The 25,884-nt window shown below is 44.3% G+C and overlaps 1 protein-coding gene across 4 annotated transcripts in view; it reads right to left on the bottom strand.

Moving 5' to 3' along the window:
- Window positions 1-25,884, bottom strand: part of CTNND2 (catenin delta 2) — an 881,420-nt gene that overhangs the window by 121,245 nt on the left and 734,291 nt on the right. For all 4 annotated transcript variants that reach the window (XM_046672368.1, XM_046672371.1, XM_046672369.1 and 1 more), the window contains exons 13-14: window positions 14,564-14,681; window positions 9,152-9,337 (exon numbers count right to left, since the gene is read on the bottom strand). In XM_046672368.1, the coding sequence (XP_046528324.1) occupies window positions 9,152-9,337; window positions 14,564-14,681 (304 nt within the window). The remainder of the gene's footprint in view (window positions 1-9,151; window positions 9,338-14,563; window positions 14,682-25,884) is intronic.

Below are 25,884 nucleotides of genomic sequence, written 5' to 3'. Positions count from 1 at the left end.
TCATTCACTTTCTAAAATTGCATAAAATTGAAAATAGATATTCTCTTTCCAAGAATGTGATGCTCAAACCTTTTGAACAGGAAGTGAACAACATGCTCCCAAGTTAGAAGCCAAGGGGCTGCTAAAGTTTGGACATGATGCTTTTCTAAAAGTTTTTATTTGGTGAGGAAGATTGGCCCTGAGCTAACATTTGTTGCCAATCTTCCTCTTTTTGCTTGAGGAAGGTTGTCCCTAAGCTAACATCTGCACCAATCTTCCTGTTTTATATGTAGGACGCTGCCACAGTGTGGCTTGATGAGCGGTGTGTAGGTCTGCACCCAGGATCCACACCTGCAAACCCTGGGCTGCTGAAGTGGAGCACATGAACTTAACCGCTACACCAGGCTCGCCCTGACACGATGCTTTTTGATATGATCATGGTAAGGGAAGGAGAGACACATGAGCCACTCTAAGAAATGTCTGCTTAGGAATAAAATCACATAGATGTGGGAATGTATTCAATGTGTGGGTTAAAAAAAAAAAAGAAAAGAAAAATGCCTTTCTTTGGACTTGTTTTTAATGCTTTTGCTTCTCCATCAGGCTTAAATTCTATTTAAAAGAATTCTATCTTAGTTGACTTGAAGATGGAATAGTGGAAGCAATTTGCTCCTTATATGAAGAGAAAGATGTGACTTACAGATAAAAATCAGAAAGTTCAAAAACCAGAAAGTAAAGATGTCTATACGTTTAACAAAGAGACTTTGTAAACATGGGGTTCTTTAAGGGATGGCGGCTCAGGAGACTCTAATTATTACATTTATAAAAGCCCCTACTGAATGAGAAGTTTACAAGAGAACATCAGCTCTTCCTCTCTCAAGGAGCCTACAACTGCCCCAGTCTTCATCTCCAAAGCACTGGGCTGGGTACCATGAAGATGGGAACAAGAAGCACTTGCCTAAGGGGAGAAGGATTTACATTTCAGGAGAAGTGCTAAAATATGCCACTGTTCCTCTCACATATGTCACAGCCATCCCAGTTTATGTGAAGAAAAGAGCTTTTCCTGCTGAGCTGTATCTTTGGAACACAAATAGAAAAGGCCTCTTCACCAGTGGAATGCATCTCTACTGCCTAGATTTCTCTACCACTGAGGGGGCACCACAGTCATTACACATGTGCAGGTTTTCCTTTTCAAGGGAGTTCAATGAACTACAAAATAGTCCAGAGATACTGCAGGTTAAAGGGAGTGGATCTGCAGAGACAGGAAAACATTCTGATTTTAAAATCCCACTCTTCCCGCCCAGCTGAAGACACTGTACATCGCACAGTGCAGGAAGAGAAGATGCTCTAAGATGGTTCTAAGAAGGTAATCTGTCAGGGATGTTCTCTCATGCAGGGTTTGGTTTAATCAGGCTGCAGCCAGTACTAAGCACTTTAAAAAGCTACAACCTAACCACAAGTCCATCACCGCATGCCATTTTTGCTTGACGTGGTTTGAACAGTGAAGTCACTAACTGATTTTCTTGTTTCAGTGCTTCATTATCACTCCCAGATTTTGGGGGCATGAGAAGGAAGGGAGGTGAGAAATAGAAGTGATGGTTATTAAAAAACTCTGAGCAACAGTAAAAAGCCAGAAGAGAAATGATTCTTGTGTTGACACTTCAAGATTTCAAAGAAAAGAGTAGCTTGGGATTCCAAATTTCCCCAGAAGCTGTTCAGAAGACGTTGGCTACAGGGGGTATGAGCTGTGCAAAGGGCAGCAAAGGATGCAGGTGAGAGATGGTGGCCAGTTAGCTGTATCTGTGAGGCACACATGGTCTCCAGGATCTCCTTGCAGAAGGTATGGGGGGTTTTGCGTCTGAGAGATTAGAAACCTGTATTAAAGCAGAGGCAGGGTATGGTGTTTTCTGAACAAAGCATCAGAAGGGAAGACATTTGTAGATAGCCTTGCTGATTCGCCTCTGTGGGTGTGGGGCCAAGAGGCTGTGCAGGCACACATCCCTTAGGAAGAGGTCAGAGGTAGGTGGGTGATGCTGCCTGCTCCAGAGACTGCCAAAATGAGGCTGCTGCACTGTGCCCCACAGAGGAGGGTTATCAAGGCTGGTCCACATTACCAGGCTCACCTGCCCCTTCCCCACCTCATGGTGATGGAAGCAAGGGGAACGCATTAATCCTAATCTAGAATTCTCTCTGCGCCTAACCTCTCATCCACCTGGGCCATGACCCTCCCCATTACCTGCCTTTTAAAGGGAGCTCTGTCCCTGACATGCCAATCTCCTTCAGATAATCCTGTAGTCTTGTGTGTTTGTTTATATCTTTGGTGATACATCCTTCAAAGACAGCCTTGTATAGTGGTTCTCAACTGGGGCAACTTTCCCACCCAAGGGGACAACTGGCACTGCTGAAGACATTTTTGTTTGTCACAAATGGGGGAGGTGGTGCTATTGGTATCTACTGGGTAGAGGCCAGCATGCTGATAACATCCTACAATGCACAGGAATGCCCCCACACCAGAGAATTATCTGGCTCAAAATGTCAACAGTGCCAAGGTTGAGAAACCCTGTTCCAGTATACAAACACAGAATACTTATCAAGGGTGTGGAGCGCTGAACACTACAACGTAAATAAGGAAACTAAACGAGATGCTTAAAATAGAGTTTTAAGTCTGTAAACTCGTTGAGAGCGAACAGCAGCATTTCTAGGGGATGGGATATATTCTATATGAGAGACGCAGAAGAAGAAGTAGAAGAATCTGATTCATCTATGGGTAGTGGCAAAGGAGAGTCATCACGTAAAAATGTGCAGCCGTGGGGCTGGCCCCGTGGCCGAGTGGTTAAGTTCGCGCGCTCCGCTGCAGGCGGCCCAGTGTTTCGTTGGTTCGAATCCTGGGCGCGGACATGGCACTGCTCATCAAACCACGCTGAGGCAGCATCCCACATGCCACAACTAGAAGGACCCACAACGAAGAATATACAACTATGTACTGGGGGACTTTGGGGAGAAAAAGGAAAAAATAAAATCTTTAAAAAAAAAAAAAAAGTGCAGCCGTGATCTTTGTAGGCGCACGCGATTTGTTGCTTTGAGGACATGAAATCTCATGTCTTGAGTCACCAAGCTCCTGGCATATGGTGAGGTGAAAGCAGAGGGAGACTATACTGGAACCAGCCGTGAGGAACGAAAGGCAGCTGAAATAAACAGATGGTTAGAAAGGAAACGGTATGGGGCCGGCCCCGTGGCTAAGTGGTTAAGTCCGCACGTTCTGCTTCGGCAGCCCAGGGTTCGGATCCTGGGCGTGGACATGGCACCGCTCATTAGGCCATGTTGAGGCAGCGTCCCACATGCCACAACTAGGAGGACCCACAACTAAAATATATACAACTATGTACTGGGGGGATTTGGGGAGAAAAAAGCAGGAAGAAAAATAAAGAAGATTGGCAACAGTTGTTAGCTCAGGTGCCAATCTTTAAAAAAAAAAAAACAACAAGAAAGGAAATGGTAATAAGCAGCAAAAGAAAAAGTATGCTTACTATTAAGAAAATGAAAACTATCTGGAAGAAAGATAACCAGCCTGTGACATTAGGAAATGAGCCCTCAAAAGCATCAAGAATGTCATGAAGGGCAGATCCATCAAGTGATAATAAATCAAATCAAAATGTGCTTAAACTGTCACTGGCTTCTAGAGACATTAGGATACATTTTGGCTTATGTATCCAAATCCTTACAAGCATTCACCTGGTCTAGACATTTCACTTCTACGAATTTATCCCTGAGACGTGATTAGGGATGTACGCAAGATTTAACTGCACAGATGTTTATCACAGTTTATATTAGTCAAAATTTGGAAACTACTTAATTTTCCGATACTCAGGGACCGGGTCACACACCATGGTGTACCCCTACAACGGAATTCTTGGTAGCCCTTCCACATTCCGGTGTAAACGACCATTTACTGCCAAGAAAAGAGGTCATGCCGAGGCCGGTGATAAGCTGCATACAAGAGCGTGCATGGTGAGGCAGAGTGGGCGATGCGCCCACACCTGTTCTTCCTGACTGTCCTGTGCCAAGGTGGGCAGTGGGTGCAGTCACCTGGTTGCCCCAAAGCAGGGGCTGCACCGTTTGCAGAGAATTTCCAAACAGTGACAGGAATAAAAGTCAGTCTTCTTTTAATTACTATGTGCAGACAATTCTAAACAATTTCAGTGATAAAACATCCCCCCTCACAGGGACGGAGAGCTCCCACTGCAGCCCCTCAGAATGCCACCTCACCCCTTTTTCATTTAGTTAAGAGAATGTCCAAGGTTCACCCAGGGTCATGGTTGCCCAACAAAAACACTGCACTTCCCAGCCTCCCTTGCAGCTGGAGGGCTAATGGGACCACACAGAGCAAAGGGGTGTGAGCAACACCGATGTCTATGACTTTCAGGTGGGCTCCAAAGGAAAGGGCACTCCCCACCCCACCTGTCTTCTTTGCCCATCTCTGCTCCTGGACTGTGGATGTGAAGAGCCCCCTTGGGCCATGAGAAGGAGGGAGCATCCCAGCGAGGAGATGTGACAGATCTAAGGAGCTTCCGTAGACTATAGAACAGAGCCACAGAACCCAGCTAACTCCGCAAAGAGGCAATCAGTCAACCGTTAAGATTGTCATCTCTTTTGCTTCCTGATAAAGTCACTGGTTCCTTTGTCCTGGGAAGTATCTGCTGTGAGTTCGACAACTTTTTATTTTACATAGCCCCTTATGTTCACAGGCATCTTACATTTAAGAGAAAAAAAAACACATAGATTTTTATAAGCATAATTGACTTAGTGCCTTTTGAATATTATTATTTTTATTTATTTTTTGCTGAGGAAGATTGTCCCTGAGCTAACATTGGTGGCAATCCTCCTCCACTTTGTACATGGGATGCCACGAGAGTGTGGCTTGATAAGCAGTGTGCAGGTGTGGGATCTGAACCTGCAACCCCCAGGCCACTGAAGCAGAGGACGTGAACTTAACCACTATGCCACCGGGCCGGCCCCTGAATATTATTTTTTAAATGGCATTTGAAAAGATTACAAATGTAGGTCCCTTCTAGAAAATTTGTCAATACGTAAGTACAAAAAAATCCATCATCTTCTGTCTTTGATATTACCACATTTTTTCTGGAAACATATGTTTTTGTACCTGCCTATATTTTATGTTTGCATATGACACATATTTTAAAAAACCAGCCAGGTTTTATCTACATAATGTCTATATCTGTATACACACTTGTTTTATATTTCTTTCTTCACTTCACTTTGTATTATATATTTTCTCTAATCACTGTATCTTCTTTAAAAACCTGACTTTATGAGAACAGAGATTCCAGGGGATGGATGATATCTGATAATTTTTAAAGCTGTAAACCTAGAACTCTCTGGAAGCTTCTAGGTGAGTTAAATCAGTTTGAAGCCTTTGAAGGTAACCTGCAGTTCTGGTGTTAGCAAAGATTGGGATGCTTTGTCCTGGAGAGGTCTAGGAACATTTCTCACCTTGCTGCCACCTGCTTACAGTAGGACCTTGACTCCTCCTATCACTTGAGGCCTTTAATTGAGGCCTTTAATTCCTTTAGACTCCTTGGAGGGGTGGCCTTCCTTCTCCAAATGCAAAGCACTTGAGGAAATCCTCAGGGTGAAGAAGCCCTTTTGCTCTGCTGAGACCCCAGGGATGGGCTGGCTCAGATGCCCATCTTTCCCAGCAGGTGGCGCCATCTTCACTCAGTTCTCTCTCTGGGACTGGCCGCCATGCCAGGAGGCCCCCTGGATTTGATGGTGCCTTCCTATTCCTCTCCTTCTGCATTTCATCTTAAATTGCACCTTGGCTCGCCTTCCTGCCTCCAGGCCTTTCAGCTTTGCCTCCCTTCCATCAGCCTTCAAATGAAGGACAATTTTTACTTTTGGCTTTTCAAATATTTTGAACTTGACAAAAAATACTAAACAGCCATGCTTCAAACAAGCATAACTGTTATCTGTTTATATCCTCCATATACTTGATAGTGAATTTTCTGGCACTTCAAAATATTTTTGTATTATATTAGAGCCCAGATAAAATATCTTTTCTTTTCTTTTTTTGAGGAAGATTAGCCCTGAGCTAACGTCTACTGCCAATCCTCCTCTTTTTGCTGAGGAAGACTGGCCCTGAGCTAACATCCATGCCCATCTTCCTCTATTTTATATGTGAGACGCCTTCCATAGCATGGCTTGATGAGCAGTGTGTAGGTCCACACCTGGGATCCGAATCAGTGAACCCTGGGCCACTGAAGCAGAATGTGCAAACTTAACTGCTGCACCACCAAGCGGGCCCCCAGATAAAACACTATTTAAAAAACCTATCATTTGGTTAAAATCGTAACTTTGAAGCTTCTTTATAAATAACAATATTCAACTGTATTTTAACTTATGGTAATTTTAGTAAAATTTTGTCAAAGAAATCCTTTCTTTTCCCCTTAAATACTATTGTAAACAAAATAGGACAAACGAGCCATACAAATTTTCATTTAGACTTTGGCAGAAATCATAAAATGCTATAATCATGTCATCTTACTCAACTTAGAAAAGAGCTCATTGAAGTCATAAAATATGATTCTAAGTCCAGTGTTCTAAGTCTGGAAAACCTCTCCCCATAAACTTTCACGGAGGCAGCTAACACCTTGAAAGATGAGCTATATTTTGAGCTGAAGTCCATGAATGTTCTCTTCTGACCCCTCACTTCTTGGACCCAATCAACTCATAACCTCACCTGGCTCTTGAAAGACATCAAGCCATGTGAGTGCACCTTGGCAGAGCTGAAGAAAGGGTTTGGAGCAGAATCTTACAAAATGAAACACCAGTGAGCCAGCCCCAATGGCGTAGCAGTTAAAGTTTGGTGCCCTCTGCTTCAGCAGCCTGGGTTTGGTTCCGGAGCACAGAACCACACTGTTGTTTGTCAGCAGCTGTGCTGTGGTGGTGGCTCACATAAAAGAACTAGGAGGACTTAGCAACTAGAATAAACAACTATGTCCTGGGGCTTTGGGGAGGAAAAAAATAAAGAGAGAGAGGAAGATTGGCAACAGATGTTAGCTCTGTTTGCTAGGAAAGAGCAAATCTTTCCCAGCAGAAAAAAGAAAAAAAAATTAGACACCAGTGACAGGCACAGGGGCCATCAGAAGGATGTGCTTCAGAATCTGAGCAACAGATTGGAGAGAAAACCTTGAAATCAGAGTGAATTCAATCTCAGTTTAAAGTTTTTTTAGCCAAGCTAATGCTGCATAAAGGCATTTTCCAAATCTGCCTTCCAAAGTTGCCTGGGGCCCATGCAGTAGGTTCTGAGTCCTTAGGCAGGAGGTGAGACAGGGGATTATGATCACTGGGCAGACAGGGAAGCACTGCATTCCTGCCCAGAAGCTGTTCTTTTCAACCTTTATTACGCTGGCTCATTTCTCAGGATGAAGCAGCGTAGGGACCGGGCCCCACAGTATATAACATTGCAAAAGGAAACCATGAGGAGAACCCATTATACCTTTGTTAAGCCACGTTTAATTTATTTGATATTGAAAATGTGCAGAACCCACAATGATCTGGCCTCCTTAAGTACTGGGGAGGAAAACTGAGTTATCTGACATCACTTAGTATAATGCCTGGCACACAGTAGGTTCCATGAATACCTGCTGCCTGACTGTTGCATGTCCCCGGTGGGAGGATTTTAAGTGGCTGAATTAAGAACCACAGCTCAATCTTCTTAAGAGGCTACTCAATTCAGGGACAGGACGGAAGGCTCAGAGTGCTGACTCATGACAGGAGAAAACGCAGGGCCGGGAATCTAGCTCTCAGAGCAGAAGGTCACCATCAAAAAGGCCATGAGCACGGATCTCCTAAATTGTAGGTGTGTTTAAGCTGGAACAGACTGATGTAAAAGTTGTAGAAGTACCTGGAGCAGCCCTCAGGGGCCACGGACAGATGGAGAACCAGAACCTACAAAAACGCTAACACCGACGCATTCAAGTTAAATTTAGGAATTGTATTTAAGAATGCATTCTCATTAATCCTTACTCTAAATAAAATAGTTCCTTTAACCCTTACCCGAAGTAAAGCTATTTCTAACATAGTTTAGAAAATAATGTCCTGTGAACTAAACAGATAATTCTGCATTCGTATTTTGAATTAAAAACCTGGCAAGAGAGAGTTTTGTGGGTTCTGTCCCTCTTCCTGAGGACAGTCAGATCTTGGGTCTGTATGACCCTCAGCAGCTGGAGATACGTCCAGGGGAAGATTAGACCCATGAGCACAGTGTCCAGGGGAAGCCTAGACCCATGAGCACAGTGTCCAGGGGAAGGTTGGAGGCATGAACACAGTGTCCATGGGAGATGGGGAAACCTCAGTGGCAGGGTTTCCAGCTGGCCACAGGATGGGCACTTCTTCACCCTCCTCCCTTACCTGGGGGCCCGGTGGGTGAGGGGCTCTGCCTCCCAGAGGTTCCCAGGGAGAGGGGTGGAGGCTGTTCTGATGACTTCCCTGCAGGGTAACCTACATACAGCTGCTCGAAGTAAAGGCCCTTCCATGTTGAAGAGGCCTCCCCAGCTGGACAGCTTTCTGAATTCATCGGAATTATCCCCCAAGGCCAAGCGTCTAATGTCATTCTGTTGGAAGGGCTGTCAATCTCAGACCGCTATCCCTATCTCCAACAATAAGTGCAAGATGGCATATCCAAACGTTTCAAAACACGCCATAAAATACGTGCTGGATTTTTGTGCAACTCTCCTTAGCTTCCCTCCTTAGACCACACGTATCCTGTGCATCCGTACCCCCCGCAAAGCACCCGACCTGGTCCCGACAAGGACCTCCATAAATGAGTGAATCGACACACTGAAGAATCAGCACCCGGTTCTGACTCACCTCTACGAGCTGGTACCTTAGAGCTCGCCTGAGACTCGAGCGGCTCTTTCTCTTTTTGAAATTTCCTAACTTGGCTCAGCTACAGGAACGGGGTGGGGGGTTGGGGGGATCACTTAATGTTCCACCGTCTCAGCTGTGTAATTCCCGCAGGAAACTGTGCAGACGTGTTAGTGATTTTACTGCACGTTGAAAATGCAGAGCCCTGTACCTATATATACAGAGGAGACATTAATATTGTAATTAGGGAAGGGGATAATTGCATGCAGCTGCGAGTGGCCCGCATCACCTGATCTTGGGATTTCTTTTTCTTCTTTTTCTTGCCCCAGCACCCGGAACTCTCCGTGTCTTTGCCATTGGCCTCACCACAGAGCAGCCCGTCGAGCTCATCCGTGCCCATGTGCTGTCCCTGAGACGTTTCTGCTGCCAGCCGGTAGGAGAGGTTCCTTAAAATGCACACACAGTTTTCAACGGTCTGGAGAACCCAAAAAAACAAAAAAAAGGAAATAGGAGGAATGAATAAAAACTACGCAGCACTCCTCCACCCAGAAAAGCCATCAATCTCCACATACATGTTTCTCTCTGGATGCGTTCAGCTGTTGGCTCGTAAAGGCTCCCTTGGCAGCCACAGTGGAGAGAATTTAGAGAAGCTTGGAAAGGTCTTCAGACCACTTCTGCCCCTAAGGAAATGACTGATCAACAATAGTTACTTCTATAAACAGCTGTCAGTGTTGATTGAAATTCACTTGGGAGTGGACAAGAAGCTATAACCACAAGAAGTCCCAGATGTCATCCACTTACAGACAACTCTCACCTGGGGCCTGGGGCTCAGAATCACCAAGAACACAAATAATCAGATTTCTGTCAGCTCTGGGAGGGGGACATTAATAGTGGCCATCCACCAAGGCACTTTCTGGGGGTAAAATGGGGCAAGAGGTGCAAACCAGGGGTGTCCTAGGCAAGCCAGGTGCTGTGGTCACCTGGGGCCATAAATGTGTTCATGTTACTGATTTTCTTTGAGATGGCTGGCACTCCTGTTTTCTTAGCATGGGGGTTAAACAGTGGTTAAGGACACACGGTACAGAGCGGGATGCCTATAGAACCCTCGGTCTCTGACTACTGGCTGTGAGACTTGAACAATGCACCCAACATCTCTGTGGCTCAATATCCTCGTCTGCAAGATGGTCATAATAGTATACGTGTTTTAGCTTCCTGTGTGGATTAGGGGAGGTAGAGAATGTGTGTGGTAGGCAGAATAAAACCCCCCAATGATATCCAGATTTTAATCTCTGGAACCTGTGAATGCGATAGGCAGGAGGAACGGAGGTTTCAGATAGAATTAAGGTCGCTAATCAGCTGACCTTCAGATGGGGAGATTATCCTGGATTACCAACATGGGCCCATGTAATCATGAGCATCCTATAAATGAAAGTGGGAAGCCATGTGAGAAGCCGTGTGAGAAGCCATGTGAGAAGGACACGACCCATCATCAGTGGCTTAAGAGACAGAGGAAGGGGCCACAAGTCAAGGAACGTAGGAAGGCTCTAGAAGCTAGGAAAGGCAAGGAAATGGATTCTTCCTTAGAGCCTTCAGAAAGGGATGAAGCCTTGTTGACACTTGGATTTTAGCCCAATAAGACCCAATTTGGACTCCTGACCTCTAAAATGGTAAGATAATAAATTTGTGTTGTTTTAAGCCATCATGTTTGTGGCAATTTGTTACAGCAGGAACAGGAAACTAACACAGTATCTAAGTACTGAGAAGAGTGCCTGGCACATGGTAAGTGCTATACAAGGGTTCATATCATGAACAACGGCAGAGCCAGCACTGCCTGGCAGTCCAGAGCATGTGACCTAGAGCCAGTCAGTCTGGGTTCGAGTCCTGGCTCTGCCATGTGATGAGCTGTGTGACCTTGGTGTGCGCAAAGTGCTCCATCTCTCTGTGCTTCCTCCCAAAGGCCCCACCTCCAAACATCATCGCATTGCAGATCAGGTTTCACAAATGAAATTCTGGGGGGACATAAACATTCAATCCATTGCATCAACCTTTTGACCTTTGTTCTGGATTTGTGGAACTGTGAGAAGAGGAAAAAAAATACCCAATTTTACAAAAGAACAAAGCAATGATGGAAAAAAACTGAACAGAGTTAAGTTTTATTTTTAAAAGCATGCCAGCTTGTCTATTGTTTTTCAGGCACCTAGTGTGTGACAGCCATCGTTCAAGGCAGGGAACGCCGTTTCATTTTACCGATGAAGGAAACGAGATCCGAAGCTGTAGTTAATTCACACCAGATTTTGCCACCTCTCTCTAGTCCTAGGCTGGGACTGGAAGGGGCAGGGGCTGCCAGGGTACCAATCCTGCACTGCTCCCCAACCTATGACTGGAATCCAGTAAAAGGCAGCATATCTTTCACTTGACTAGTGGGGGCATGAAAATCAACTAGGAAAACCAGTTTTCAGGATATATATATCTCCGGAGCCTTTGCTATTCCAGACCTTTCTTGTCAGCTTTTCAAGGTTTCATGGGCTGCTAATCCCACAGGCTTTGAGTCAACTTGATTTTCTATTTCAAGCCTCCTCTCAGCATCAAAAAAGGAACCGCATGAAAGCAGGTAAACACAAGATGAGGCATGAAAGGGAGAAAAGTCTCTCCCTGAAAGGGAAATGTTATGGCATAAGTCAGAACGATTTTTAAATCATCTCAAACTGATTTTTCTTACATCAAAGACTTGGGAGAATAAACTTCTTTCTCATCCTGCTGTTCGTCTTCCCCGGGGGCATCTCCGAGCCTCTGCTGAACAAATGACTACTGGGGCATAAATCTGCAGTTTAGAGAAACACTTTATAATCCACCTGTAGCTGGGAGATGATCTGGGGAGAAGCTGGACAGAGAGAGAGAAAGTGGGGATGAGGAGAGTGGGGAGGAGGGAGAGGAGGTGTAGGGGGAAGGGTGGGGTGAGGGAGGTCCCAGGGATTGAACTCATCTCTCTCCTTAAGCTTGGTTTGGGAGGGTGACCAATTTAAGCACTTTTCTCTCAAGGGGGTAGAAAAAAGAAAAGAAAAAAAAAAAAGAAAGACAGCCACTGCCCATCTTTGGGATACCAGCAGGAGTGTGGCAGCTGCTGGTTTTGCTTTCCACATCCGTTGCTGTCAACAGAGCTTTTAGCACTTCTTCTTGGTTGTCAGGGTCATTTCGATTCCTTATTTTCTATTAGAAAGGGCTAATTTGGAGGTGGCCCGTGGACTGCTCTACCATATGTTGCCCCTTCAACAAACTGTCCCAATTATAGCAGCGGAGCTGAGAGCTTGCATGGAATCCAGGCTCTTTTACGCATTAACTTTGCTGGTTTTAAAGAGAACATGTACTCATTTTTTTTTTCCTTCTCATTTGTCACGGTGAAAGTTGAAGTGGTTGAGCAGAGGGCTGAGTAGAAGATCACAGGACAATAACACTATGTTAAAACTCAATAGCACATTCTGGCCAGCAAAGCCCTGCCGAGTAATTTACCGCATCTGATCTTATCATCAGCTACGATGAGCCTCCGTGTCACAAAGCTGAGGTCGCTCGGGTGGGTTCCACTAGTCAGCAGGAAGTGGAACTGGCACATCCACTGGCATGTCCTGATGCCAATGTCAGTGTCTTCTACTCCATCAGGAATATCTGAGTCTTCTGATTCTGGCCCTAAACAGGCCCAATTATTCCAATTTCCTCATTTGAGGAAAACTAAAAGAGAGGATCCCCAAGGTCTCCCAAGAGTTTGAGGAGTGTAGTCATCTGACACATCACCAAAAATATGTGGGTGCCTGGCAGCACTCTGGTTTGGGACCCCACTCCTGAGGCTGCCTTACCCACCAAGAGGGTGCCATGGGCACTTGGCCAAGGCAAGAGGCTGTTTATTTATTTTATTTTCAACTACAAGGCCCAGACAGCATGAAAGCTCTTCTGGTATCCATTACAGTAGAGTCTTAGTGTCCCTATGCCTTAGTCTTTATTGCTCTGAATATTAAGATCCTGGGCATCGTGGCTTCAGTGAATTACCTTCGGCAGCTCTTTGAAAAAATCATGTGTCTATTACATTAACAGGCATCTGTAAATACTGAAGACATTTTGACTGGTCACTTCTTTAGGGATGTAATTTTCTTGTCAATGACATTAAAAGGTCTAAAATGGTTGTTAAGGGTGTTTACAAGAAATGATGATTAAATCTTGATTACATCATATTCCATCTTTGAAATTGGTAACACCACAGTAAATGAATGGATACAAACTTAACTGAGTGACAGTGATAAGGTGACAAACAGTGTTCATAACTGGAGGCAACCAGTACTCAACGGGCTGGAGTCCCAGAAGATACCATGGATCCACAACCCTAGGGAGTAGGCCTCAGGCAACAATTTTCTCAATTTCTCAGTCACTCTCATGTGTGGTCAAGGTTGAGAAGCACCATGCTAAATCACTGCCCTTGCCAATTAGTAACTAAATGGATAAAATCATTCATTTGTTCTTTATCTGACTTTACAACTAAATTAGATTACACCATATTCCCGATCAGAGTCCATTTCAAGGCTGTATCTACCAAGGTGGGCTCTCAATCTAAGATGCACATCAACTCACCCAACGAATTTTTAAAGCTGCAAAAATCAGAGAGTGGAGTTAGACATGCAGATTCAGAGGACGATGATGGGGTCTAAGCACGTGTATTTATTAAGAGCTCCAAAGGCCATTCTGATGAAGAGTCCATGCTGAAAACTATGGGATTAACATTGTGGTCCACAACCAGGGCCAATTTTGCTCGCTGTGAGAGCAAATTTGGCAAGGTCTGGAGACATTTCTGTTTGTAATAACTAGTGGCCGGGGGTGGGGGTAAGGAAGTTACTGGCATCTAGTGAGTAAAGGCCAGGGATGCTGCTTAACATCCTGCAAGGCACAGGATGGTTCCCACAACAAAGAATTAATTGGCCCAAAAGGTCAATAATGTAGCTCTTGAGAAACTCTTATTAAGGTATCATGTTTATCACATGTATTATTTTAAAAGCATCAGTAAAGCCCGCATTTATATCCAGATATTATGAAATTACGAATTTACATTTAGAGTGAATCAAAATTAATCAAAAGACAAATTAAGACAAAACAAAATAGGTCAAACACTGGAAAAGCCCACCCGATTCTATTTTGGTCTGTGAACTAAAACACTGAACAGACACTGACGACTGGCGCGTTGACAGCCTCATGTAGTTAGCATTTGGACAACATTTATTTCGACTTCATCGGGCATTTTTAAAATGACATGTGATACAATTAGCAGTTGTTGAGAAGCTAACTTGTAAAAATATAGGATTATTCAAATCTCAGGTAGTTTTAGCATTTCTTTTTCTTCTGAAAGTAGATTTCATAAAATAAAACTAGAAGCTTGTGGGTAATGTGATATGCCAAAGTTTATACACTTATCTGGAACACCTGTGGTTTGAGTAACTTAAAAATCTAAATTTTTACTCATTACCAATCAAGACTCAGGTGTCCAGCTCTAGGCCAAGATTAGAAGCCCTGTCTAGAAAATGCTGGATTCATACAAGGAGACCAAGATAGACTGCAGAGTGAAAGTATTAAACATCGTATTAGCTCTCCATCATCCTTAGCCACTGTTTAGTCCCTTGGGAGTCTTTATTCTCTAAGATGCTTAATCTAGGCAAATACAACAAACCTTGCTATCGATCTCACTGCTCCCCAGCGCAGACTGGATCACGTAGAGCAGCGCATCGGTGAGCCCGTCACATTCCCGCATCCTCCTGCGGGCCTCCTCTCCGGCCGAACTAACATTCCTGCAAAGCAAAAGGACCCGTCAGGAAGCTGCACCGTGGTCACCAGAAGAACGTTTTTCCATACCCACCTCCTCTCGTGGTTTTAAAGAAAACGCTTGCTCGCCTTTTCAGATTGTTTACCAAGAATATAGTTTTATTGAGTAGGGATGGCTTCCACAAATGCATCCTAGCACTGGGTAAATCACAGAGATCTGTTAACGTAACTCCAGAAGTGGAGAACGCAGAATTCCGAACACATCATCTGGGAGGGTCCCGTGACTGCCAAGAATGGGAGACTTTCAGAAAGTCGTCAAAGTTTACTTTCTTTACAATTGACGAGGGAATCGGAAGCTCTTTGATTCAAAGAATTCTTCTTCTTTGAGAAGTTTGAAACAATTTTCAAAGACAGAGCTTCCAACTTACCAAAATATTCTAGGGGTCTAATTCACCTGCTTCAAAAATATACCTACTTTGGCTCAGCCAAAAGTAAACTTCTAGAAATTTCTTCTAAGAACATATGGGTTTCTGTGAAAATTCAGCCACCGTGATGCCTATGGCACTGTTTATATGCAGGAATTGCCCAAGATCTTTCCTGTGCTGGCACATGATGACCTAACCCCAACAGAAAGGGCCTCTTGTAATGGAATGCACAGCGGGGAAATAGATCTTCCAGATATACGAAAGACATGAGATAATCCTAGTCGAAGATGAATCTTTGGGATATTTTTAGTTACTTCACCACCTGAGAGTGTGTTGTTCCTCTCCTACCATGATTAGGCTTTGGTTCCAGGAGAGAATTTCTGCAGTGACTGACTCACGGGCAATATAGACTGTTAGAGGGATGCTGGAGGAAGTGAGTTCGGAAACTGTGGGGAAGGGTGATGGAAAGAGAGAATGATCTAGCTAGTGCAATGGCTGTCACATTTTGGCTAGCATCAGAAACACCTGGAGGGGGTGTTCATGTAGATTGCTGGGCTCCACCCTGGTGCAGTCAAATAATTTGCATATTTGATGGTGCTGATCTTGAGAATTATGCTCTGAGTTTGGGTGGGGAGGGTAGCACTCTTTGCTGACTGCTAGGGGCAGCCACATGGCAGATCTGTGGCCCTGGACAGAGCCTGCAGGAGAATTTGAATAGAACTGATACCAGCTCAACACAAGGTTGACATAGGGGAAGCCATATTGTAGGAAAAAAACCATATTTCTTTGGGTATGGTAACTTTGGATGACCTCTGATTAACCAGCCCAGACATGCTCTGTAGATTTTATGGCCCCTCCCAGCTACTTTAAGTTGATAACTCTGTTCTTTTGAGTTCCTTAGGAATGTTGTGACCCCCAAGGCAGAGAATCTATGCTGATAGCCATCATCAATGACAACTGAAAGATCAGGGTACAGGGCGTTGCTCCGGTCTCTGATGCACATCCAGTAAAACAAAAGACTATCAGGAAAAGCTGCCTGCCCCACCTGGAGACCAGCCTCCTATATGACGGGCCTGTAGTCTTTGTTCTATAAGGTGGTTCTTTTGGACATTAGTCAGCCATCTTCCCTCTTACTAGCAAGCTGTAATAAAAAGTCCTTTCTCTCCTCTCACCTTGCCTCTTGACTAGTGGCATCTCTTGTAGGGGGCAGACAACTTTCCTTGGGCAGTAAGAGAATGAACCTCCACACCCACACTGTAACTCACACACGTATTCTCATTTCATTTCCACAACATCTTTCACTGTTACACTTCATTCTGTTTTACAGATGAGAAAACTGAGGCTCAGAGAGGTTGTCCACAGCCACATGGGCAGTAATTGGAGAAGCTGGAACAAAACCCAGGTCTGTGAAGGAGAGGCTTGATGTATAATATAGATGGACTATTTTTTTTTTTTTAGGAATTAAAATAAAATAGGCCTAATGCTAAAATGCCACTGAACATAAATGCTTTTTTGATATCTAAAAAGTTCTGTGCAAAGTATTTAAATAGCATCCTCCAGCATTTTAACGTAACACTGAGAAAGGTTATTCAATTCAAATTAGTATTTTTGGCATTTGCTGATCTTAAAATATAAACAAAATTCCTCAGTTCCTTCGATAATATAACTGGGCAAATATTGACAACATTTTTATGTAAAGTGTTATAGATTCTGTCCTGGAGTGGCCAACTCTCGTTTCTGACAAGATCCCTGAGAAGGAGGAAGAACTAATTTCCCGCTAGGGAAAAAGTGGTGAGAGGCATATTGGTATTATTCTATACTAGAAGGATGGCCTTTGTAAGACAGCATTTTTAGATCACTTCTCCCTGAAATGGTTTCACCAGGTCGAGCTCTCAACTTTGAGCTTAGAGTAAAAGATTTGTCAAAAATTCCAGTCACACCTGTTTGGCCAGAAGAATGCTGGGTGTAATGTGTTATTGTGTGTCTTAAATCTTGCCTTTTTGTACTTTGATGAGGTCGTGTTTCCAAAGAAAGAATGATGGAATTCAGACTTGAAAGAGCCTTACGGATAGCTCATATACACCTTTGCATGAAAGATCCTCTGCACTCTTCCCTTACCGATGAATGCACAGTCTTTCCTTTGAGTAGCTTTATGACGGGAGTGGGCTGCCTCCTGATTCACAAAGAAACTTCATGACGATCTGCCTTATTTTCATTGGTAATCAATGAATGGGCAGGACCAACCATCAGAAAATGAGGAATTAACAACTCTGTTAACACTATAAATTGTCAATATTAATCTGAGCACTTTTCTTTATTCTAGTTTCTGCTTGATTCTAGTCTAGTCTCCTCCAAGATTAAAAAAAAGTTACTAACTGGCTACTATATTAAAATATGTAATATATTGCGAAATGAGAAAGACTAACAAGCTAAGGTCCCAGGAGGGAAGAGGCAGTGTCTGGGATAGACACACACACACGCACACACACACACACACCCCTACAATACGGAGGAGTGAAAGGAGTTACTACAGTGTCTGCAGGTATGATGAGGCTCAGCACATATTTTTAAACAGACTGAGGTATGCACAAGTCTCCTTTTCGATGGCTACCCATGTCCTATAAGCCCTTGGGGTTGCGTTGCCACTTTTAATCATAAGAGTACCTTCAGCTTTCCACTCTGGAGGAGAGGAGGGTTTCCTTTTCCTGAGTTTTCCCCACAAACACAAGACCTACTATACTATGCATGCTTCACTGTTTAAAAATCAAAAACACAATAACCTTGCCTGCTGGTCACCACACAGTTAATTCTAACCATGTAAGTATTTGACAATGTGCCAATGTCCAATCTACAAGATTTCTCCCTCATATTGTACTTAAATCATCTTCTGTCCATCTTGAGGGAGGTGATTTCCATGTCTGGCTAGAAACTGGTGCAGCAAAATTCCAGGCATAAACATAACGTTAAAACAAATATTTGTACATTATTTGTACAAAGCACAAAGATGGTATATCTATTCCTCAGGAATAATCTTTATAATCTTGACTGAATTGTCAGTTTATATGTCATTTAGAAATTTCTGCTTCGAGTAGATTCTATAATTTTTTTATTTAATACATAAAAAATGAAACAATTTAGGGGCTGGCCCCATGGCCGAGTGGTTAAGCTCGCGCGCTCCGCTGCAGGCGGCCCAGTGTTTCATTAGTTCGAGTCCTGGGCGCGGACATGGCATTGCTCATGGGACCACGCTGGGGCGGCGTCCCACATGCTACAACTAGAAGAACCCACAATGAAGAATACACAACTATGTACCGGGGGGCTTTGGGGAGAAAAAGGAAAAAAAAAATGAAACAATTTATTTTTATATCTTACAATTAAAAGATAGAAAATCTTTTATGATCTCTTTTATTGAAATGCAACTAGTTAAGCCCCTTTATTTCCCCTATCTTCAGTGTTGTTTGACATCTCATTTCTCTGAGCCTCCATCAGTCTTATTTAAAACAAACTCAATGTACAGTGCTCTCCTAGGATCCCAAGTGGCTCTTACACAGTGTGTTGAAATGAATGACTACAGCATTTCACACAAAAGACTTCATTTTACATGTCTGCACTTCAGATGGTCAGGATATGGGAGGTCAAATCGCAGAGAAAACCAGGGGATGAGGTTTTTAGCAATCAATCTATTGAAATTAGCCTCACCCTTCTCCGCACTCCCTTAGCTCTTTGAATCTCCATTATTAATCACCATTGATTTTGTATTGGAATTATTTAGGTTGTGACCCTATTGCTGCATGGGGACCTTCTGGAGGGTAGAAGCAATGTCACTGTTATTTGTACATCCAGCTTGCAGCTGAGCACCCGACACATCCTACGTGCTTAATCAAGTTGCCTATTACATGAGCATTCAGCTCTTCAATGGATTGGGATTCACACGTAGTCCATGACTGACTTGCCTCTGTGCTCCCTGCTCATTGGATGAGTATCAGATGTCTGTTACACCATTTGAATGCAGGCTTCTTATTCTGTGCTTTGTGCTCTGCCACTATAGCCCCTAACCTAGATTTTCCAGGGTAGTCTCAATTTTCAAAGAAAGAAAAAGCAATTGAATATAGGATATAACATGGGGAGTAAGCTTATTTACTTGAGACATGAACTTCCTTATGATTGATGATAATATTGATCCTAAACGCTGAGTGCTGGAGAGAATTGCATAATTTTGTTGCCTGGAGTCAATTAACGTATTCTCCAGTGTCACGCCTATCTTTACCCAGACTTGTAGGAAGAGCTTTCTGGTTGAGGACTGGTTTGTCTTCCTGTGCTCTGTTACCTCTTCTCCTCTCCATCCAACCTGCTCCTTGGCTTTTATGCTGTGGCCTCCATTGGGGTCACCTCAGACCAAGCCCCCTCCATCCCCTTGAGACATGGGCTCCAGCCCTGCTCAAATTCCTTACAGTCCTTCCTGCTGGCTCAGCTCTGCACATCTCTGGGCTGGTGCTTACTGAGCTCCTTTGTCTCATCTCCCAGTTTACGATCAGCAGAGCCCAGATGCTGGGTCTCTGTGGGACCAGGGCTGGGTTCCTGAGACTATATAGCAGTGTGAGGAGTGGGGTGGGGCTGCTAGAGGGCTTCAGAGAACAGAGCTGAGATTATTTCAAGAAATACTGGTAGTCCTGAGGCAAAGATGAAATAGGAAGCCAAGTGCTCAGTAAGGCCTTGATGCCAACCCAGAAGCGCAGGCAGGGGAAGAGACAGAATCCACCAAAGAAGGCAGCACAGGGCAGACCAGGGGTGCCAGACCCAGGCCTGGAGAGACTCAGCACCCCCAGGGTCATGAGCTTCCATCCCCACATCCATGGATAAGGCGACGCTGTCCAGGGTGCTGAGGTTGCACTGACCCCTCTGCCTGGAATGTCCTTCCTTCTACCTCTAGGCCCATTGACCTTGAGAGTCACAGATGCCAAGGCTCAGTCAGAGCTCTGTCTCATCCACCTTCTAAGCCTGGCTTCACTGCCTCCACACTCTTCTTTGTAGCTCCAGGCCCAAGCTCTTTCAGTGCACCTGTAACACCTGATGCTCGAGGCAGGTCCCTCTATGACATGGAGGTGGGGTAGGGAGCATCATCCTATTTTGTTGTCTGCTCCTCACTCCCCACTGCACAGCACTTAGTAGGAACTCAGTGAATAATTCCTGAACGAAACAGTGCACAATTGTTTTCAGGTCTATCTCCTTCTAGACCAGTGGTGTCTAACTGGGGTGATTTTGTCCCCAAGGACCATTTGCCAGTATCTGAGTGTCTGGGGACATTTTGGTTGTCACAACTGCAAAGGGAGAGGATATTACTGGCATCTAGTAGGTGGAGGCAGCCAGAGCTGCTACTAAATATCCTACAATACTCAGGACAGGCCCCCCAACAAAGAATGCCAACAGTGTGGAGGCTGAGAAACCTGCTCCAGATAGCTGGGCTCCTAGAGGGCCTAATTTGTGGGTGTATGCTTCCCCAACACCGAACACGTGCTTAGCCTAGGTGTCCTCAAACATCTGCTGCATCTGAATCATCTTTGGAACTCCATAAAAATACAAAGGCCCAGGCCCTTCCTCTCCTTGGATGAGCCTGGGCCTTGGTGTGTTCTGTTAGTCTCCGTCTGGTGCCAATTCACACGAGAGTTGAGAACCACTTCCCTAGCCCACAGCAGGAAACTAAAATATTTATTGGATGACCACACAATTGTCTACTGTGCGCTAATGGTATACAGCCTCTTAACGACAGGGCATCTCTTCCTAACTGGGCAGGGACATCATGGCCCCAACACCCAATAGCAATGCATTTAGATCAATCACCAGAGGCTCCTAATAGGCAACCTGCAAAAATCTGGAAACAACACTGAATTAGTGAGGGGACATCTAAGTAGAATACAGATGTAGATCGTCTTAATTTCCTGACTATGTAATTACCTGCTCAGAAACGAATGAAATTAGTAGCTTATCATACATTACCTGATCTGAGCGAGCATGGGAATGGGAAATCACACCAATAAAGCTCAGGCCTTTCTTCTGTAAAGTAGGTTTGTTTCACTTCAGTTAAAAACACTAAATTTTAAAGAAGTCTTTCTATCCATGAACATCTAAATCAAGGATCAGGAACGTTTTCTGTAAAGGGCCAGGAGAGTAAATATTTTAGGCTTTTGGGGCCACATAGAGCCTCTGTTACTTCTTCTCTTCCTCCTCCTCCTTCTTCTTTCAAGAGCCTTTTAAAACATGAAACCTATTCTTACCTTCAGCCACACGAAAACAGGTCACTGGTGGGATTTGGCCTGTGGACCATAGTTTGCTGACCCCTGACTTATGTTCTCCTTTGAAGCCTAGTTATAGGCTTTGGGAGGGGTTTCTGAACCCCTGACATTTTGCTCAAAGTTCTACATATTTTTATGTGTTTGTTATGGGTGTTTTTTCTTGCAATAAAGGTATAGAACTTTCATCACATTCTGAGGCCAGGATCCCAAAAAGTCTAAGAACCTCCAAGAATCAGCAGTGCCCTCGGTCTAAGGAGAACATGCTCTCTGAATTCGGGTGTCAGGAATCAGATGTATTGTCTCTGAGGTAAACAGCAGCTATGCCTTGTGCTGTCCCACCAAAGGCCTTGGAAGAGCTTGTCTGTGGGTTCCAAAATCATTGACCAAAACCTCCCAAATCTTTCCCTCTACTTGGGAAGGTCCTCCTCTTCAGGCGAGTGTGCAGGGTCGAGGAGGAAGGGGTCTTCTGCCCAGCCAGTGGGATCAGTGCAGTGACAGCCGTCCACCCAGATCCCCTCACTCCAGGTGCAGTGGTCGCAGGGTCCGGGGGGCAGCATGAGCCCTGTCAAGTCCTTGGTCCCCTTTTTCTTCCCTCAGAGGAGCCGCCACCGCAGAATCCATGAGGACTCATCCTTTTGATTTGTAGTTTCTCTGCAGAAAGGGATCAGCTTGTTTCCTTCTTATCATTCTGTAACTTCACCAAAGGTGGGTTCTGTTGTGTACCTCGCATGCTGCTCACAACTGGGGCTATAGACACGCGAAGGCACGTGTCTTGCCTCAGTCTCCTCATCTGTAAGGTGCAGGTGGGGATGGTCTGATGTCACTGGATTGTGCAGTAACCCAGCCAGGTGCTCAGGGTCTGGCACGGAGTCTTTGCAGTAAATATTAACTACTCCAGCTGCTTCTCACCCAGAGAGAGAGACTCCCGTCCAAGAGGGAGAGAGACTCCAGGCAGGGAACAGCTGCGCCACGTGGAATGTGTGGGACCCAAGTGTGCAGAGAGGGAAAGGGAGAGGGAGGCACATGGGAAAGAATGGAAGGTTTCACAGCATCAGACAACCTCAATTTTAACTTTCGTCACTGATTTTTCAAAAATCTAAAACTAACGTAAAAATACTAAAACAACGGGGGAAATGAACACATAAGTAAAAGTGAACATCCCCTCAGTCCAAGGAAATTGCTGTGACCATCTGGTGTTTATCATTCAAGATGATTTTCTTCTCATACAAATAAACCGAATGGGCATGTTTCTGCTTTTTACCACAGCGCATCCTAGGTAACTTGCTTTTACCCCTCAAAATTGTATCATTGCCTCTTTTCATGACAGTACCTATTGATCCACCTTATTCATGGAATGACTTTGGATATTACACATATAAATATATCACAGTTCATAATTTTAAAAGTTATTACCCTACTTGTGGACATCCAGGGTATTTCTAATTTTTACTGTAAGAAGTAATGTTGAGCTGAAATTTGGAGGAGTTATGGGTTCTGCCAGATGGACCCAGCAGAATCATTCTAGGAAGAAAGGGTAACAGATAAATAAGTTCACACCAATAAACCAACCAAGCTTGACTGCACTCATACTGGGTTCCACACCCAATGCCAGGTCTTGGGATAAAAAGAAGAGAGCAGCTGGCTCTTGACCTTAGGACCTCACAGTCCAGCAAGGTAAACAGACATACATTTGATGTGCCTAAATCTGGTATCATCAGCACAAAACTAGCAATGAGAAGAATTTGGGAACCAATCTCTCTTGGAAGGAACGCCTACAAAATAAACACAGGCTGAAATAGATGGAAGTTTTACTATTCCACTATTTCAGTAAACTCTTTGCTTAAGTTGTAATTCTGTAAATTTGGATATCAATTGTTTTCCTTAATCTTTATAGCAGCAAGTCATGAGTTGCGACTTAAGAACTAAGAACACAGAGTGCAGTAAACACGTTCTTCGCAAGAAAGCATTTCATGCGAATTCAGTGGACAGTACCTTCAAATTTTGAGGGCAAGTCTTAAACCACAAACACAGGCTTAGGGGCCGTTCCAGGTGAACAGCCTGTGTAAATATCAACCAAGCACAGCCATGCAGAGGTGAGGTCTCCAGGTCACCTTTGGCATTAACAGAGGACAGGACCTGGCAGGGAGAGGTGGCATTCTGTGGAAATGCCAATTCTGGCACATACTTCTCCATTTTTACTAAGCCTGTCATCCTAAGCCAGCCCCTTGTGTCTACTAAAACCATGGCGGGCTCATGGTCCACTGGGGTAAACCTTGCTGATGCTCTTTTACCAAACTGCATTACCTGTGCTGAGTCCTTCTTGACATGTAGCTAAAGGGCAGCCCAAGCAGGTTGCTGTGAACGTTGGGTAGCGTATCACCAGACGGTCTGCTGTAGCTCTGTAGGTATGTGCAGGTGAACATTTACGATATTTGAGCACTAACCAAGAGGGAACTGAGGTGAGGCTCCCACCAACCCACTTGGTGAATTCAAGTCATTCAAGAGGCATTTCCAAAGTTGCCTCTTTCTGATGTCTTACACAGAGGCCACAGCCAAGGGTGACAGAGGATAATTCCCTGGCCTTGAAATATAATAGGGTTTGTGGGGCTGGATTTCAAAGCTGCTTGGGCCAGTACTCCATTTTATTTTCTATTTCTCCCCTTCTTGAACTGGAAAGTCTGTAACTTTTATCTTGTGCCTGTCCTGTATGTTGGGAGCAGACAACGTGTTTCTTTAGTTTTTTAGGTCCACAAGAGAAGAGGAAAAGAGCTATACTTCAGGGATTACTCATCCACATCTGATGTAGAATATTCTGATTTTGGACTTTTGAACTAAAGAAATTTCAGACTTTGAGTTGATGCTGTAATGGGATGAAACCTTTGGAGGCCTTGGGATGGGATGAAAATATGTGGGATGGATGTGAATTTTTGGGGTCACAGGGAAGACTGTGGTAGACAAATAGCCCCACAAAATGTCCACGTCCTAATCTCCAGCACCTGTGAATAGGTTACCTTACATGAAAAAAGGACGTTGCAGATGGAACTGAGGCTATGGGCTTTAAAATAGGGAATTGTCCTGGATGATCCCTGTGGGCCCAATTTAATCACATGAGCCGTAAAAGCAGAGAACATTCTCTGGCTGGAGTCAGAGAGATGGAGCAGAAGGGAAAGTCAGAGAGATGCCATGCTCGAGGACCTAACTCCCCATTACTGGTTCTGACCTATAGGGAGCCACACGCAAAGATGAGACAGAGGCTGCTAGCTCTCAGCTGACCACCAGCAAGGAAACAGAGATCTCAGTTCCATGGCCACAAGGAAGTGGATTCTGGTCACAACCTGAAGGAGCTTGGAAGTGGATTCTCCCAAGAGCCATTAGTAAGGAACACAACCCTGCCGACACCTTGATTTTAAACAAGTGAGACCTGTGTCAGACTTCTAACCCACAGAACTGTAGGGTAATAAATTTGTCTTGTTCTAAGTCACTGTTTGTGGTAATTTGTTACAGTAGCAATGGGAAACTCATACACAGCCTTTAGCTTGTTTTAGTCAAGGGTAAATGGAATTCTTATCAACATCATCCCCGAATGTTTCACACCCAATGCCTTTCCTGGCAAGCTGCTTATCCACAGTGGGCTCATGCAGGTTTCAAGGAGATATTTCTAGATGATCAAATAACTGTATTGATTTGGTCAAGACCAAAATGTCATATAGATAAGAAAATCAAAACTCTTCCCAGGGGCGTGAGTGTAAGGGAGGGGGAGGGTGGTGACATATGAAGTGTCTGCCCTCAGCTACACAAAGTCAGCCCACTGCTCAGTGTGACTCAGAATGTGCTAATGCCCTCTGCATAAGGAACACTAATGTGATGTGATGATGCTCGTTGGGAGGCAACAGTATATAGCTTTCATTTATTTTGCCCTGTCCCTGATCTGATTAGCCACAAGAGTGCCACGAAATTCGTGTGTGTCAGCTTTGTCCAGATCGCTCTCCCGCTTGGTCAACATCTTTCACCTCTGCCAGTCTTCCTTCCAGCAGAGGGGGCCCCTGAAAACCTCAGTCTTCACAGCTTCCAGTGAACACAAATGCAGTGGTTGGTATTTGGTATCTGGGTGGGAAATGAGGACGCTGGATTACAAGGGAGAGAAATGAGGCAGCTTCCTAGCTCTGCTTCAGTGACATCTGTAGCGCATCCTCATTACTGTAAGTGAATTCTCAGAACAGGATCTGAAACGCCAGCCATAAGTACCCAACGGTATGAGCAGTTATTAGGATTAGCCACACCTCCATAAACTTTTATTGGGTACAAATAACGGAAGGCTGAATTTACTTGAAAAGCTCTTGACTTCTCTCTTTACATATGTGCTTTTAAAGCTGGTGCTTCATCACAGCCAAGTCAGAACAATTTCTAGAGAAGTAAATTTCCCCTTTTTTTTTTTTTAAGATTAGCACTGTCTTGCTGCTATATACCGCAGTGTCTTCTCCCAAGGAAGGCAGTTTCTTTATAAATCAGGACAG

The sequence above is a fragment of the Equus quagga genome, chromosome 9, assembly GCF_021613505.1.
Source record: "Equus quagga isolate Etosha38 chromosome 9, UCLA_HA_Equagga_1.0, whole genome shotgun sequence".
NCBI classification, from domain to species: domain Eukaryota; kingdom Metazoa; phylum Chordata; class Mammalia; order Perissodactyla; family Equidae; genus Equus; species Equus quagga.
The sequence above is the reverse complement of the archived record's forward strand: the minus strand, read 5'-3'. Positions and strand labels throughout refer to the sequence as shown.